Here is a 16166-nt window from a genome sequence, read left to right as displayed (position 1 = left end):
TTTTGAGATGGAGTTTTGCTCTTGTTGCCCAGGCTGGAGTGCAATGGCACAATCTCAGCTCACCGCAACCTCCGCCTCCTGGGTTCAAGCAATTCTCCTGTCTCGACCTCCGGAGTAGCTGGGATTACGGGCATACGCCACCACGCGCAGCTCATTTTGTATTTTTAGTGGAGATGGAGTTTCTCCTTGTTGGTCAGGCTGGTCTTGAACTCCCAACCTTAGGTGATCCACCCACCTCAGCCTCCCAAAGTGCTGGGATTACAGGCGTGAACCACCACGCCCAGCCTCTGAAATCTTTCACGTGTTGTTCCCAGCTCTATTCTTGGATTAGACAGTAAAGTACTGGTAATGAAGGGAGTGGAGGGAAGGAATGGAGACCCGTCACCAGAAGGAATGTGACTGGGTAGGCTCCAGTGCCCAGTGGGGAGCTGAGGTGGTTTGGGATTTCATCCTTCATGAGAAATACTAAGTTGGTGTTTGGTCCATTAAGCCCCATTTTTGCTAGAACAAATCAAATATAGACACTTAAAGGAGGGTTTTTGATGTTGTCCTGTTGATGGAAGCATCTCTATTTCTGTCCACGCCCCGGTTAGAGGAGCTCAGACTCTTTGGTGCCTGCCATCCCCACCCTTACGCAGGTTCCAGGGCCCCTGGCTCCTCACAGCCACAGATGGCCATGAAGTTCTACAAACTGCAGATACCCATGGAGATGTTTTAGGGAAGTGGCTATGGGCCCGCTGTCAGATGTGCCAGTTTACATGGTCAAATGGGGAAATGGCATAGCACGAATGAGGTAAAGAGCATGGGTTCAGGCCAGAGGGAGCGTGAGAAATGAACATGAGTCAGGAAAACGGCACTGAAGCTGAGCTGGAGAAGCATTTCACTGCCGAAACCATGTTACAATGACCTAAAAATAGTCCCTGAGACCGAGGGGACCGCCTTACATGTGGTGGTTGCTTTTAGTTCTTTTTCAGATTGCAAAATTGAAGAGCCGTCCCTTAAGTGGGAAAATAAGGCTTTGCAAAATAGTAATGACTGCAAATCTTTCGTTTCCTTTGGAAAGCATTAGTCACCTTTAAATATGGTAGCTCGCTTATTCCTCCCTCCTCTCTTACCCCAAAACACCTCACCTAGTTCTCCCTGAGGCAGTGGTGAGGAGCAAAAAAAAAAGAAATGTTTCTTCTGCTGGTTTTTATCATTCTTTTATTGAATAAATATTTTCCCTAACACATGGTTGGTCCTGCTCAGAAAAGCAATGTTATATAAGGCCAAGCTTCAGCCTGCAGGGGATTTATCCTTAATAAGTGGAGGTAACCCATGCATACAAATTATAAGTACAGAAGACGGAAAGTGGTAAAACATCATTAAAAAAAAAAAAAGAAAGAAAGAAAAACAAGGAGTGACAAAAAAGGAAGAGTTTGCATCCAGCTGAGCAGTGTGGGAAGGGCGCTGTGGAAGGCATGCATTGGATCTGAGCCCTGAAGGACCGGCAGGATTAGAGCTAGAAAAAGTGAGAGAAAGTAAACAACAGGAGCACAGTCCCAAGGCCAGGAGAGTGCAGAAAGTGTGAGAGCAGGGGTCAGTAATTCTCTTTGCTGGACCTGTTTGTGAAAGAGACTAATGAGAAATATCCCTGGAACTATCCACTCGTGGAGGCTTGCAGATGGCAGACTACAGGAGGTTGGACGTAGTATAGACAATGGGAGCATTTGCTGTTGTTTGTTTGTTTGTTTGGAGTGAAAGCAAGGGTGAGCAGTATTAGTAACTTGGCCAGCAAATTATGCTTTAACATGTCATTCTTGACAATAGCGCTTCAAATAATTTGGAGTGACAAGAGATGGGAAACAAAATAAAATATAAACCAATATAAAAATAAAAACTAGCCAGCATATTATGTAGTTTGATCACAATGTCTTATTTTTTATGAATGGTTATTTCATAGTTCCAGTGATACCCCCAAACACCCTTCTGCTTTGGAGGTCTTGGTCCAATTTTCCAAGACCTCCATCCCTAAGGAGTTCCAGTAATCTGCTGAGTGCTCACACATGCCCCTGTTGTGCACTGCACAACCCATGCTGTACACTGTTCTGAGCATTGTTCTTACACACAGATGGCAAAACCATAATCCCCACCAGGCCCAACATCCCCACCTGGCACAGTGTTAAGGGTTAACACACCGTACCCACTGCAGGTGCCAACATTGTCATTACCCATCAACCCCCTGTGTTGGTAGAATTAACAATGTTACTCGCCACAGCAACCAACCCAGCTGGCCTGGAGTGCATCATCACACTGCTCTTGGTAGACCAGAAACCTACTGATGCTGCAGGTGTCTCTGCTAGTGTATAAGGTATTACATGCCCAGTACCAGCACTGCACAGATATGCAGCCATCACCCAGCCTTGGGGCAGATGTTTGGAAAGTCGCTTCCCCAAAGTAGTTCCTATGAGGCAAGAGAGAGAATTACTTTCTTTTATACTGTGCTCACCAGGGTAAGATCCCTGAGCAAAGCTTCCTGGGTTCCCAGAAGTAACAGTTCTTTAAATTCATGCCTCATTTACAAATACACGTACACATCTTACCCTGAGAATACATTAAAAGCTGCCAAGGGGTGGACTAAGCTGAGTTCCGGTACTAGCCACCTTGCCATTTCCAGAATCAGCAGTTCTCTCTTTCTCTTTCCAGTATGTTAGGGTGAACTCCCTCCCAGAGCCACTGTTACCCTTTCCTAAAATATGATCTTCAACTGGGACCGTCCAGGTCAACCATAGCTTTATAGCCTCAACTGTCAGCAGGGATTGGAATCTCAGCACCATTTTCCACAGAAGAAATCCTTACCCTGCCTGTAAATTATTATATGAAAATTAATTTTAAAAAAAGATGCCACACAACACACCCTTATTGTCAACATGTGGGGTCCAGCCCAGCCAGGATCCAAACTGAAGAGGGATGGAGGTGGAGGGCTAGGAGAGGAAAGGGTATCTCATCTCCTGTTCTTATCTTTCCTGTTCAAACCTTAGTTCTTGTTCAACCAAAATGCCTGTAACAGAAATCAGAAATAATGACAGCATGAAAAGAGTAAAACTGTGGAATAAGAAATGAGAGACATGCCCGAGACACATTGTTGAAATAACAGAATAGGTTTTATGGATTGATTGACATGTACCACACAAATGAAGAGGAAAAAATTAGGATAATTCTAAAAATTTTAAGTTAGTAGACTAGAAAAATGGTGATTCCATTGGTAGATGAAAATGAATTGTGAAAGAAATAGTTTTGGGTATAAGTAAAACAGTGAATTTAATATCCCGTAGCGGGTCTCATTTCAAAAATATTCTGATTTAATTGGTTCTGGATGTGCCCTCAGCATTGGAACTTTTAAGGCCCCCAAGTCAATTCTAATTTTCAGCCAAGATTGAGAATCACCTGCCTGGAGGAATTTGCATTCAGAAATTCAGACCTTGCAGTCTCAAGAAAGGTAGGGCTGAGGAGATGCAGCTAGTTGAACCCTCGTGGAGTGACAAGGTTGCTGGAAAGAGAGAGAAGAGAGGGAAGATAAATAAGTAAGAGGCAAACACCAGGGAAAGGCCCTCCTCTCAGGGACAGGAGGGAGAAGGAGCAGCAAAGGTAGCAAGGAATGACCAGGTGGTAGAAGGGCAGGAAGATAGAAAACCATGGGCCCTGAGAGTGGAGAGACTTCAAACTGGAAGGGGGTGTCTCAGGGAGGGGTCAGGCCACAGCTTTAAATGCCACGATGAGGTTGCCACCCCAATAACTCTCATCACTGCCGACATATCATCATCTAGGTAAACTATTTGACTAACACTCTAGCTCTACAGTTTCTCCTGACTCTTTCTATTTGATTTATTCTTCCTGGGCTGGAAAGATGTGACATGAGGGTTAACACCAAAAGAAAGAATTATATGCCCAAAGCCCACAAAACTCTGTTATCTGCTTATCTGCCACTCTCAGACGTCTGCATTTCCCTACTGGTAAGATGCAGAAGTTATGAATTTCTTGATAGCCATTTTAATCCTCTAAGATTTAGGATAAGGAGACCCTAAAAAATTAATTTTTGGTTGCCATTTGGTGCCCACCTGGTCCAACTCACAAAGGTTCACATAGCAGATGGCTCAGGAAGGATGTGAAATTGCTCTTTGAACTGAGGGGCAATGTCATTGGCCTCTTCAAAGTATTAGTAAAAGTGAGATTAACCAAAACTTGAAAGGCCACTGGTATATTTCCAAATTTTCAGAGCCTGTGGTGGTCTTGGTGAGTCAGGCAACTGAGAGCTGTCCATAGCAGTGTCCCACAGAGCCACCCAACACAGCAATTCATTTCAAAATACAAAGAACCTGTTGCATTTTTGGGCACTTGGCAAATAAATGTGCATGACAGACACAGTCCCTGCCCCTGCAGAGCGTTCAAGCTAGTGAGAAAAACAATCAAATGAGTAACAAAGATAAGTTCCAGGGTGGAGGAAGCAACTGGCCTAAGCATTGAACTGAATCAGGGTTGGGGGAGAAAGCTTCAGGAAATCTTTTCTCGAGAAATAGACTTTGAAGCTGAGATTTGAAGCATGAGTAAGATTCAGCCAGACACAGGGCAAAGAGAAGCAGGTTCCAGGAAACAAAAAGGTCAGCAAAGACAACAGCAGGTGTGAAAGCCAAGAAACTGCAGAGCTCAGTTCATTCAAGAAACAAAGGGGTTCAATATGGAGGGACCGCAGATCTACGGATGGAGGGTGGGCACGGCCAGGCCAGGTCGGCTGGGGTAAGCAGCTAGGATCCTGGGATTCACTGCAGACAGGCAAGGGCTGTGGACAGAGACTGCTTTTAGAAAGATTACCGGATTATTGGTGGCTTGCAGTAGGAGAAGTGGGTTGAAAGGAGCAAGAAAGCCTAGTTGGTAGACAGTGACAGAAACCCAGATGGAATGAAGGAGGCTGAAGGAAGATTGTGAAATGGGGGGACTGAGGAAACGTTTATAAGGAAGTTTAGTATAGATATGATTTCATGGGCTCAAATGTGGGGGCAAGATTGAAGGGAGGGCTGACATTGACTGAAATAGAAGACGTGTTGAATGCAAAGTTTCCTCCCTCCCTCCCTCCCTCCCTCCTCCCTCCTTCTCTCCTTCCCTCCCTCCCTCCCTTCCTTCCTGCCTTCCTTTCTTTCTTCTTCGTTCCCCTCTCTCTTCCCACCTTCCCCTCATATTCAGGCAAGCCATAAAGAAGTGATGTCAACTAACAGTGTGACTCTGTCCTCACTCATGCCTCTCTGCTGAGTACCCTTGGTAAATTACTGTCATCTTGCCTCATACTCTGTATGTCTGTTACTTTCCCACTATCAGGTACCACACCTATAACTTTCCTTGCACTTTCTCTATGAAAGTACACAATTCATTAGCTTACGTCGGGAACTTTCCTTTACAAACCTTATGCTGAAGGAAACAAACATGAAGTAAACAGGAATTTTCCAAGCCTCTGGAGGGATGTCCTTATTTATAGACTATCTTACATAAATGTGCATGGGAATTTAGAAGCTCTAACTTCAAGTATATAAAGTAAACAAAGTGAACTAAGTGATGCAACTTGTTTGGAGTATATTCAGAACTCCTCACTGACTCCAAACTCCTAGCCCTATCTACTTGAAACTATTTATTTTCTATGCCATATACCTTCTTTGTCCTGCCATGAGAAGTCGCCATGCAGGTAAGAATCACTGTGGGTATCCTGTAATGCATCCATGGAATGCATATCTTAAAGAATTCTAGGCCAGGCGCAGTGGCTCACACTTGTAATCCCAGCACTTTGGGAGGCTGAGGCGGGCGGATCACAAGATCAGGAGTTTGAGACTATCCTGACCAACATGGTGAAAGCCTGTCTCTACTAAAAATACAAAAATTAGCTGGGCATGGTGGCACATGCCTGTAATCCCAGCTACTCAGGAGGGCAAGGCAGGAGAATCACTTGAACCCAGGAAGTGGTGGGCAAGGCAGGAGAATACTTGAACCCAGGAAGCGGTGGTTGCAGTGAGCGAGATTGCACCACTGCACTCCAGCCTGAGGGACAGAGCGAGACTCCGTCTAAAAAAAAAAAAGAATTCTAATATTAGTAATAATGATGATAATTATTGTTTGTTCTAGTCACCTCATTCTCAATCTGGGAGGAACATCCAGACAAGTTTGGGAAAGCAGAGTGATACCAGCAGGGCCCAGGCGAGGAACTCAATGCCAACCCTACATTTATATGACCCTAAAATTGACACCTCCCTAGATACATTTAAATTGTGGTAAAAGGTACACAACATTTACAATTTTAACCATTTTAAGTGATTTACCATTTTGATCATTTTTAAGCTCTGTAGCACGTTGTACATTTACTTTGTTGTGCCTCCATCACCACCATCCATCCCCAGAACTTTTACATCTTCCCAAACTGAAAGTCTACCCGTTAAACAATAACTCCCTGGCTTAGTCCATTTTGTGTTCCTGTAAAAGAATTTCAGATATTGGGTAATTTATAAAGAAAAGAAGTTTATTTAGCTCATATTCTGAGAAGTTCAAGGGCATGGCTCTGGCTCCTGGTAAGGGCATCACTGCTGCCTCACAATGTGGCGGAGACAGTCAAAGGGGAAATGGACATGTGTGAAAAGGGCAAAACCCGAGGGGCATCCTAGATTTATAACAAGCCATTCTCATGGAAAAAATCCATTTCTAGAGCTTACTGTCACAAGAACAGCATCAAACCATTCTCAGGAGATCCATCCTCATGACCCAAACACCTCCCACTAGGCTCCCACTCCCGACACCAACATACACAGGACCAAATTTCAACATGAGTTGCGGTAGGAACAAACAAACCATATTGAAACCATTGCATTCCCCACTGCCTCCTCCCCCAACCACATGACAAGCACCATTCTACTTTCTCCCTCTATGAATTTGACCTTCTAGGTTTCTCATGTAAATGGAATTATGCAGTATTTGTCTTTTTACAACTGGTTTATTTCACTTAGCATAAAATGTCTTCAAAGTTGACCCGTGTGGTAGAATGCATCAGAATTTTCTTCATTCTTAATGCCTATGTATAGGCCACATTTTATGTATCCACATTCATCTATCAGTGGGTAGCTTCCACTTTTAGGCTATTGTGAATAATGCTGCTATAAACATGGGTGTACAAATGTCTCTTCAGATCCTTGTTTTCAATTCTTTTTTTTCTTTTTTGAGACAGAGTCTCGCTCTGTTGCCCAGGCTGGAGTGGCTTGAGTGCAGTGGCGTGATCTCCGCTCACTGCAAGCTCTGCCTCCAGGTTCACACCATTCTCCTGCCTCAGCCTCCCAAGTAGCTGGGACTACAGGTTGCCCACCACCATGCCTGGCTAATTTTTTGTATATTTAGTAGAGACGGGGTTTCACCGTGTTAGCCATGTTTTCAGTTCTTTTGGGTGTGTACCCAGAAGTGGAATTGCTGGATCAGATGGTAATTCTATTTTAATTTTGGGGGGAACCACCATATAGTTTTCCAAGGCAGATGTACCATCTTCCATTCCTACCAACAATGAACAAGAGTTCCAATTTCTCTCTGTCCTTACTAACACTTGTTATCTTGTCTTTTTTAAAAAAAAATATATAGTATCCATCCCAATGAGTGTAAGACAATATCTCACTGTCATTTTGATTTGCATTTCTTCTAGTTATTAGTGATGTTGAACATTCTTTCATGCATTTGTTGGCCTTTCATGTATCTTCTCTGTAAAATGTCTATTCAAGTCCTTTGTCCATTTTTAATTGGGTTATTTGGGTTTGTTGTTATTGTTGAGTTACAGGAATATTTTACATATTTTGGATATTAACCCCTTATTAGAAATATTGTTTCCCATTCCATGGATTGCCTTTTCACACTGTTTATTGCGTCCTTTGATGCACAGAGATAATCCCTTAAATTTTACACCCTAGGGCCTCTCTTGCTTCACCCTACTCCTGGCCCGGAATATAGCCCTTGTCTCTTCCACAAAACATTTCACAAACTTCTAGTATTTGAAATGACAGAGATTACCCTTGGGTTTCTGAAAGTTTAAGCACAGAATTTCATTCTTCCATCTGAATTCCTTTGATAACACGGGAGATTCAAATTTAAAAGTTGTTTTTGAAGCATAACCCGGCCTATCCTAATTGTTACAAGAGATCAGCAGCTTCAAAGAAGGTTTTCTGAGAGCACTCCCATTGTGCCATCCCTCAGTGGAGATGGAAGCTTTTGAACTCTTGTCAAATATTACAATATGCCAAGCACTGTTCTGTATCCTTTACATGTGTTAACTCCTGCAATCCTTACAACAGCCTTAGAAGGTGTATGCTATTTGGATCTTCACTATACACATTGAGGGGATGGGGACAGAAAGGTTGACGAAATTGCTGGAGGTAACATAGCTACTAGGTGGCAGAGCTAGGATTTGAATCACAGAAGCCCGGTTCCAGATTCTGTGCTCCTAACCAATGAGGAACTGTAGCTGATGCATCAGCTTCCCCACATTTAATTTTTAAAAGTTATTTCAGACTTTGGCACCTTCCAGTGCAGTTGGTTTCCAGCAAACTGCATTTTTAGGCTTCACTTAGACATCATGGCTCTTCTCCTAGCATTTCTTTTTCTTCTCTTGGCTTCCAGAAATGACTTACAGCCTATCCTCACATAAGCAAGATCTGAGTCTCCCTGCAAATCCATGCATTCCTGCCTAACACTCTATTTATGACTATATGCATGAGTGAAAATCAGGGCCAACAGTTAAATCCTAGGCATGTTGTATTAGGGCAATCACGCTCCATCTCTGCTCCCTCATCCCAGCAGACTTGGAGAGCTAATGGAAAGCTGCACCCGATTCTTAGATCCAAAAAAGCAAACCCCACTTCTCTGGCTCAGAGCCAGCAAAATGAATTCCTTAATAGCAGGTTTGATGTCTCAGAAGGCCATACCTCTCAGGGAAAGGGATCATTCATGTTCCCACATACTCCCTTTAGCTAACAATGTGTTCTATGTTCTCGCTCTCTTTTTTTTTCTTTTTTTTTTTCTGAGACGAAGTTTCACTCTTGTCCCCCAGGCTGAAGTGCAGTGGCATGATCTTGGCTCACTGCAACCTCTTCCTCCCAGGTTCAAGTGATTCTCCTGCCTCAGCCTCCCAAGCAGCTGGGACTACAGGCCCGAGCCACCATGCCCAGTTAATTTTTTATATTTTTAGTAGCGACAGGGTTTCATCATGTTGGCCAGGCTTGTCTTGAACTCCTGACTTCAGGTGATCCACTTGTCTCAGCCTCCCCAAGTGCTCGGATTACAGGTGGGAGCCACGGTGCCCAACCCTATGTTCTCTTCTATTTTTTCACCAATGTTGACTGTTAATGGGTTAGGTAAAACAACCCAGCCCAGCCCATCAAACAGCATGTCTTATGGAATCAAGTTGATTTACCCAGAAAAGCCTCACTTACTTAGGTTTGTGGGAATACTACAGCTGTTGACAAATGTCCCTGATAAGGATTCTTTTCCCCTGCCTAGGTTCCAGTACCTCGTTGATCCTGATGAGAAAATGGCTTGTTTTTCTCCTCCTGCTCTAATCACCATGATTTCTTATTTCCTGCAGGATCCTGTGGCTCTACTTTGAGACAGGTACCTGGGTGTATCCTATGTTTGCCAAACTCAGCCTCGTGGGTCTAGCAGCTTTCTTCTCTCTCGGCCACATCTTCATCGCCAGCATCTACCTACTTGGAGAGAAGCTCAACCACTGGAAATGGGGTCAGTGTATTTCTTTCTTAGCTACAGATGCGCTTCTTCCGTGCCCGCATCTCCACTTCGCCTGGAAACAGAAAGAAAAACTAACCCCAAACAGAAGCGATGATGCTTACTATCTTTGTCCAAAGGACTCAGACAGGTTGTGCCAAGGCAGGCAAGAGGACAGCGTTGGGGGTGGGGTACTCTTTTAAAGGACCTCATCAAAGGATCTCCTCTCCTCCCCCAAACAATGCATCATTTAACTTTAAAGCTGAAAATAATCTTCTTTAGAAAGCCCGGGACCTAGAGCACAAGGTATTACCATCCCTAGCATGAATAAATAAAATGAGGGGTCTCCCCCTAATCCAAGTGAGGGTTCCAGGGACACAAGCTTTGAAAATATCAAGATTTCATTCTGAAGGAAGTAAGTCCAGATAGTCCTCTCAGCTCCTCCCACCTCAGCAGTGCCTCATTAGGCTGCTCCTCAGCCTTCCATAAGACATTTACCAGATGAAATCACATTCTAGACTTGAGACTGAAATCCTCATTCAGACAGTCTTCAGCAATGAGAATATGTCAGTAAGTTAAACTTTCTCATTATAGGTGGGTAGAATCCTGTTGCTTCTTCCTAAGAGAAAAAAAAAATCATCTTAGTTACTTTTAAAATGGAAGATTTCATTCTCCTTCCTGCTTCCTCTCTCCCCACCCCACCCCAGAATATTTTTTTATTGTTGGAAAAGTAACTACCAGAAAGTCAGGCTGCAAAACACCCATGACTTATTTCCCTACCCCAGGAGAAGCGCAGGAACTCTACCCTGATTCTGTATATAAGGAAGGCAAAGAGTCACACCCAATCCCCCACATCACTCGCCCACATGCCATTCTGTTCTATCAAAATAGAGATGGCAGAAGTGCCATCTTCCGCCCAATCTATGAACTGGTGTGAAAACATAAGCCCGTGTATGCAAAAAAACCTGACAGTTTCAGAAGGTTCAGTACCAGAGTGTGTGTTTCTGAGAGGAAGCTGAGACCCTGGAGAAATAAGCATGCAACTTGGATGTATCACGTGTTTTCTACTCTTGGAGAATTTGACTAGTTTAAGAAACTCTCAAGGGCAAAATTCTCTTTGAAAGCAAACACTTAAAAAAATGGAATACTAAAAATTACTTCCCAATCAGGATTCCAAATCACAGAAAATTATCGCCAAAAAAAAAAAAAAAATGTGTTGACATTTCAGATGTGTTGACATATAATTCTAACTAGTTTTGGCTCCTTGAAGTTCTGGGTAAAGATTTCTGATGCCTTCCCCAAATCTCTCTCTCTCTCTATATATATATATATTTAAAGAAGCTTTAAGATATTAGAAGTACAGAGAAAAACTTGATTACTTAGAGCTTAGAGAACAACAACTTTTAAAATCAATTGTTCAATAATGTATTGAGTTCAATAATGTATTGAGTTAATTTTTAAATTGTTACTCTACGGTGAATTTTAAACATCCATTGAACTAAAAAACAAAATTATCATCATATTTGTTATTATTGAAATTACTATTCTCAACACAAAGTGCTTAACAAGCCTCATTGTTTAAGGACTGCATCCAATTTTTAACTATAATTAAGTCCCAATAAATAGATAAGCCGGCATCAACATATAGTCCCTCAATTACCTGCTGTGCATGCAAGTTTTCACGTAAGTGAAAGAGACAATTGTAAATGACTGTGCTCATCTCTCGAGCTCTTTCTAGATTTTTAACTTTTTAAAGAAGAGAATGAGTAAAAGGTACTATTTAACATCAGAATAAGATCATAAAAGTATTAAATCTTGAACAGATCTTTATTAATTATGAATGATTTAATAAGAATTAAAAGAAAAATTAGATTTGTTAAAGTTGCAATGCAGTGAACACTTTTACATTGCTGAAAGCTAAACAACCTATGTGAACACATTTCCCCATGTCCTATTCTACTGGAAACACTTTAAGGCTTTCCTCAATTTACTGAAGAAAATCCACACCCTTAGAATGACACACAAGGGCCTCTGTGACCCAGTCCCTGCTTTGGCTTTTGCTCTTCTATATTTGTGCCGCAGTGGCACCAAACTGCTGGTTTTCCCTCCACATTGATGTTGTTTCTTATGTCCATGGGATTCTGTGTCTCCTATCCTTCAGTCTTTGCCTGGCTCATAGTCATTCATTTCAACACTCACCTCTTCCAGGAAGCCTTCCCTGGTCAGCCCAGGTTGGACTTCATGTCCTTCCCAGTGCATCCCCCTTTATCTCCCAATCACTAGACTTACCACTTTATCATGACTGCTTTAGGGATTTGTTTTTCCACTAGATCTCAGGTGTCTTACGGATTAGGGATACGTCTTGTTCATCTTAAAATTCCTCATTTCCATTAGCTTTCTCATTGCATCAGTCCGTGCAGACAATAGGATATCCGAGGACTTTTTTCCCTAGGTGTAAAGTAGAACTTTTGCAAAGGTGTTCTGGAGATGGCAGATAAGGAGTGACTCTAATGACTGTAGAGTATTGGGCGGGGAGTTTAAGGAGTATAGGAGGGTGACGACAAGGTGTACCAGTTAGAGAATTGTTGAAGACATGCATGTTAGGGCAGAAAGTATTAAACAAGGGAAAGAGCACTGGAGTAGGAATCAAGAAAGCCAGGGTATGTCCCTCACCTGGCCGCAAACCAACCATGTATCCTATGGCGATGCACTTCAATTCCTCCGTGATCAGGCAGCCTCTAAGTAGAGTGGCCACCAAGCCCAGGAGGCCTGAGATGGTCCCTGTCTGTGCCTGCTGGGCCAGTGTTCATAAGGTTTGATGTCATCTTGGCTTGGGCACTCCGCGGTCTGGTTCCCCTACCTGGGAGCCTTTCTCCAGATCTTCAGTTCTGGAAACTTACAGATAGCCACATATTCTGTCCAAAGCTAGAGCTAAGCTATGTTTTCTCTCCTTCCACAGCCTGATCCCCCTTCAGTGAGAGCAGAAATTCAAATGAATGCTTCAGGGAGGCAGTTGGGGGCTGTGGTTAGAAGAAAAGTTCTGGTGCCAAACTGCCTCAGTTTCTATCTTGGCCCTGCCACTTGTACCTGTGAGACTGAGTAAGTCACTAAAGGTCTCTGTGCCCCAGCTTTCTCTTGTCCTAGTGGAAATAATGCTGGTGACCTCCTCCTGGGCTCACGGAGAACCTCAGATGACTTGCTGAGGATCTAGCGCCTATAGCAGGACCTGGCATACAGCGTTAGTCACTGCTGCTGGTCATCTTATTCTCCCTCATTCTCCCCTTCGAGTTGATGTATAAATTACCAGTTTCCCAGCTGAAAGTGAATAAAGCTAACAGCTACCTGACAGCAGATGGACAGAGATGAAGCACGTCCTCAGGTACTTACAGCGAATAGGAGGTCAGGCTATTGGAGGCTAGAATCTGTTGGAATCTCTGCTTCTGAAATCCTGAGACAGAATTGGAATCTCTGCTTCCAGTGGCCCAATTGAAAGTCACCAGCCAAGCACCACGTGGTCAAGAATATCAGGCGAAGTATCAGTCAAGAGTCATTCAATGTGACAGGATCTCTCCAGCAGTAGTTCTCTACCTTGGCTTTTTACATCACAGAAACACTAGGGGAGTTTGAAAAATAATAATTCTCAGGCCCACCTTAGACCAATTAGATCCATATCTCTAGAGATGGTGACTTGACATGGGTATATTTTAAAGCTTCCCAGTTATTTTAACTTGCAATCAGGATCCAGAGCCGCTGTTACAGAGCATTGCTTCTCAAACCTGGGCCGCTGATTCTCATCAAAATGAGGATCTTGGGGAACCCGGAGATCTTGTTAAAGTGTGGATTCTGGTTTAGTGGATCTGGGGTGCAGTTTGAGATTCTGCCCTTCTAACGCATACTCCAGACATACCGATGCTGCTGGTGTGAGGACAAGACTCTATTACATCTGGGGACCCTGGTCTCCTCCCAGTGCAGATAATTCTGTCTACGGCATCCTTGTGCAGTGTGGTGCTGTCCTGAGTGGGCTGCTGGACTGAGAAGGGTGTTGGTGGTGATGGTCACAATAGCTGAATATCTACTCACTTTGTCTCTCCTCCTGTACCACATCAGTGGGTGAATATGGACAGGAGAGCAAGAAGGACAGCAATAGGAAACAATACTGAGAATCACATCTTAACTTGGAAAGTGTATGATGAGGTCCTCCCAGGGTGCGCAGTTACAGGGAACTGGCTTTGAGCATCAGGGAGGCAGGCGTTGTGGCCCACAGGAAGGTCCTTCAAGAACGCACTGAGGGTCAAAAAGCTCACAAGAGGTTCCGCAGGGCTCCCTGGCCTGACCTGTCACCATCTCCCTGCCCTGTGCTAGCCTTTCTGTGTCATGAGGCAGAGGGTTGGGCAAGCACAGAGTCAGTTACTGGGACCAGTCATCCCCCCAGAAAGATTCAATTTCTACTTTTTGGGAGGAGTTAGATGAAATGTTAACTTCAAACCATGATAGAGGCAGGCAGGAGAAGCTGTCTCTGGCAGGACATTGTGAGCTTGGCTCACCATGACTATGACTGAACACCCAGGCATGCCCGGGGCAGGTTCTCTTCCATATTGACTCGGGGCAAGAGGCAATCAGGACATCCTATCAAAGGCTCCCTTCTCTGCCCCTTACATGCTTAATTTTCTTTTTCTTTTTTTTTTTTTTTTTTCCTGGATGATTGATAGCACTCAAGGATGCTGACACCAGGACACAAGCCCCTTGGGAAGAGAAAATCATCCCACAAGAGATATGGGGCACAGAAAGGGGCTAAGCACCTTAGGCCCAAATGGCAGGGCCTCTGCTATGTGGGGGTGGTTGGAGAGACAGTCAGCTTACCCAGGGCCTGCGACTCCTCTCCCTATGCCCCTGATGGACACATGCCACCGGTCAGGCCGTCCTTTGTCAGGGCCCCTAAGACCATAGGTCCTTCTCATCCTAAGGACAGACTGTAAGCTGAAAATTCCAGCCTGGCTAAGTGGCGCTGGTATCGTGTCTTGGACAGAATGATATTGAAGCTTGCTTTTAATATTATTTGCCATATACCAGGTTTTTTAAAAGGGAGATTTTCTTGGTGAAAGCTGCCTAGAGGCCATCTAGCCCACCTCCTTGTTTTATTCACGAAGGAATTGGATGAGGTTTGTCTTATTAACTCTGCTTATTCCACAACAGAAGAATTTTATCATGCAATGACTCCACAGGTACTTTAAAGCATGGTCCCGCTGGGGCAGCATTTGGACAATGACAGAAAGTTATCTCCCTTTTGCCTTTCTTGTCCTAACTTCATTTCCCTAAACTCAAAAGGAGCCCGCTCTGGATTACCATTCCTCCCTCTTCCTCAGCCTGTTTCCCACAGGGGTTTCTCCAGCCAGCCCTCAGCTCCCTCTCCTCCCTGGACTTCTGCAGTGTGAACGTAGGATTATCAGTGCTCAGACCTCATTTCTCTAACACCTGCTAATCAAACTTCTTGTCCTTTTCTGAGTCAGGCCACTGAAAACCAGGCCAATGTTCTTCAAATTTTCAATTCCTGGCATTCATTTCTGTGGTTGTAGATACATAGGTGTAAATCTTTGGGAATAGTATGTTTTTATTTATCCTGAGTTCTAACTATTGGAATAATAAGGTATATAATTATATATGGTACCAACGGTGATGTTGATTGAAACAATAGTTTCTTGGCCATGCCTGCAGGAAATGTTCAGATCTTGCAAAGATGGAAGTTAGAATCTGTTGGAATCTCTGCTTCTGAAATACTGAGACACAGCTGGAATCTCTGCTTCCAGTGGCCTGATTGGAAGTCACCAGCCAAGCACCAAGTGGTCAAGAATATCAGGCGAAATATCAGGGTTATAAAAATATTTCTAGCCCTTGGTACTATCTAATAGAGGATAAAGGAATAAAACAAGTCAGGGTGAATCTAACTTACTGTCTGCCAACTAGGATACTTTTGACTGGGAAAAATGCTTCTCAATCAAGAAAATATTTATAATAAACATAATTTTCCAATTACAACTTAAAATCCATTTTGCGAATTTGGTTTGGGTAAGATATATGATCTATTATTAAGTCAACAGTTTCCTTATTTCCAGCTATGTATTATAGAAGCATGGTCAGAGGGCCAGGCACAGTGGCTCACACCTGTAATCCCAGCACTTTGGGAGGCCGAGGCGGGTGGATCACTTGAGCTCAGGAGTTCAAGAGCAGCCTGGATAACATGGTGAAACTCCGTCTCTACTAAAAATACAAAAAACAAAAAAAACAAAAAAAACAAAAAAAAAAAACTGGGTGTGGTGGCGCACATCTGTAGTCCCGGCTACTCGGGAGGCTAAGAGGTGGCAGAAATGCTTGAATCTGGGAAGTGGAGGTTGCAGTGAGCCGAG

General features: G+C 43.6%; 1 protein-coding gene and 1 long non-coding RNA gene across 3 annotated transcripts in view; one reads left to right on the top strand and one right to left on the bottom strand.

Moving 5' to 3' along the window:
* The window catches only part of ADTRP (androgen-dependent TFPI-regulating protein), a 67889-nt gene that overhangs the window by 48352 nt on the left and 3371 nt on the right, over positions 1-16166 (top strand). For both annotated transcript variants that reach the window (XM_011989661.1, XM_011989660.1), the window contains one exon: positions 9629-9780. In XM_011989661.1, coding sequence (XP_011845051.1) covers positions 9629-9780 — 152 coding nt within the window. The remainder of the gene's footprint in view (positions 1-9628; positions 9781-16166) is intronic.
* LOC105546462 overlaps positions 7222-16166 on the bottom strand; it is a 19899-nt gene continuing 10954 nt past the window's right edge. Inside the window, exon 2 of the long non-coding RNA XR_001007099.1 lies at positions 7222-10384. This is a non-coding gene — a long non-coding RNA (uncharacterized LOC105546462). The remainder of the gene's footprint in view (positions 10385-16166) is intronic.

This window comes from Mandrillus leucophaeus, unplaced genomic scaffold, assembly GCF_000951045.1.
Source record: "Mandrillus leucophaeus isolate KB7577 unplaced genomic scaffold, Mleu.le_1.0 Scaffold36, whole genome shotgun sequence".
Lineage (NCBI taxonomy): Eukaryota > Metazoa > Chordata > Mammalia > Primates > Cercopithecidae > Mandrillus > Mandrillus leucophaeus.
The sequence above is the reverse complement of the archived record's forward strand: the minus strand, read 5'-3'. Positions and strand labels throughout refer to the sequence as shown.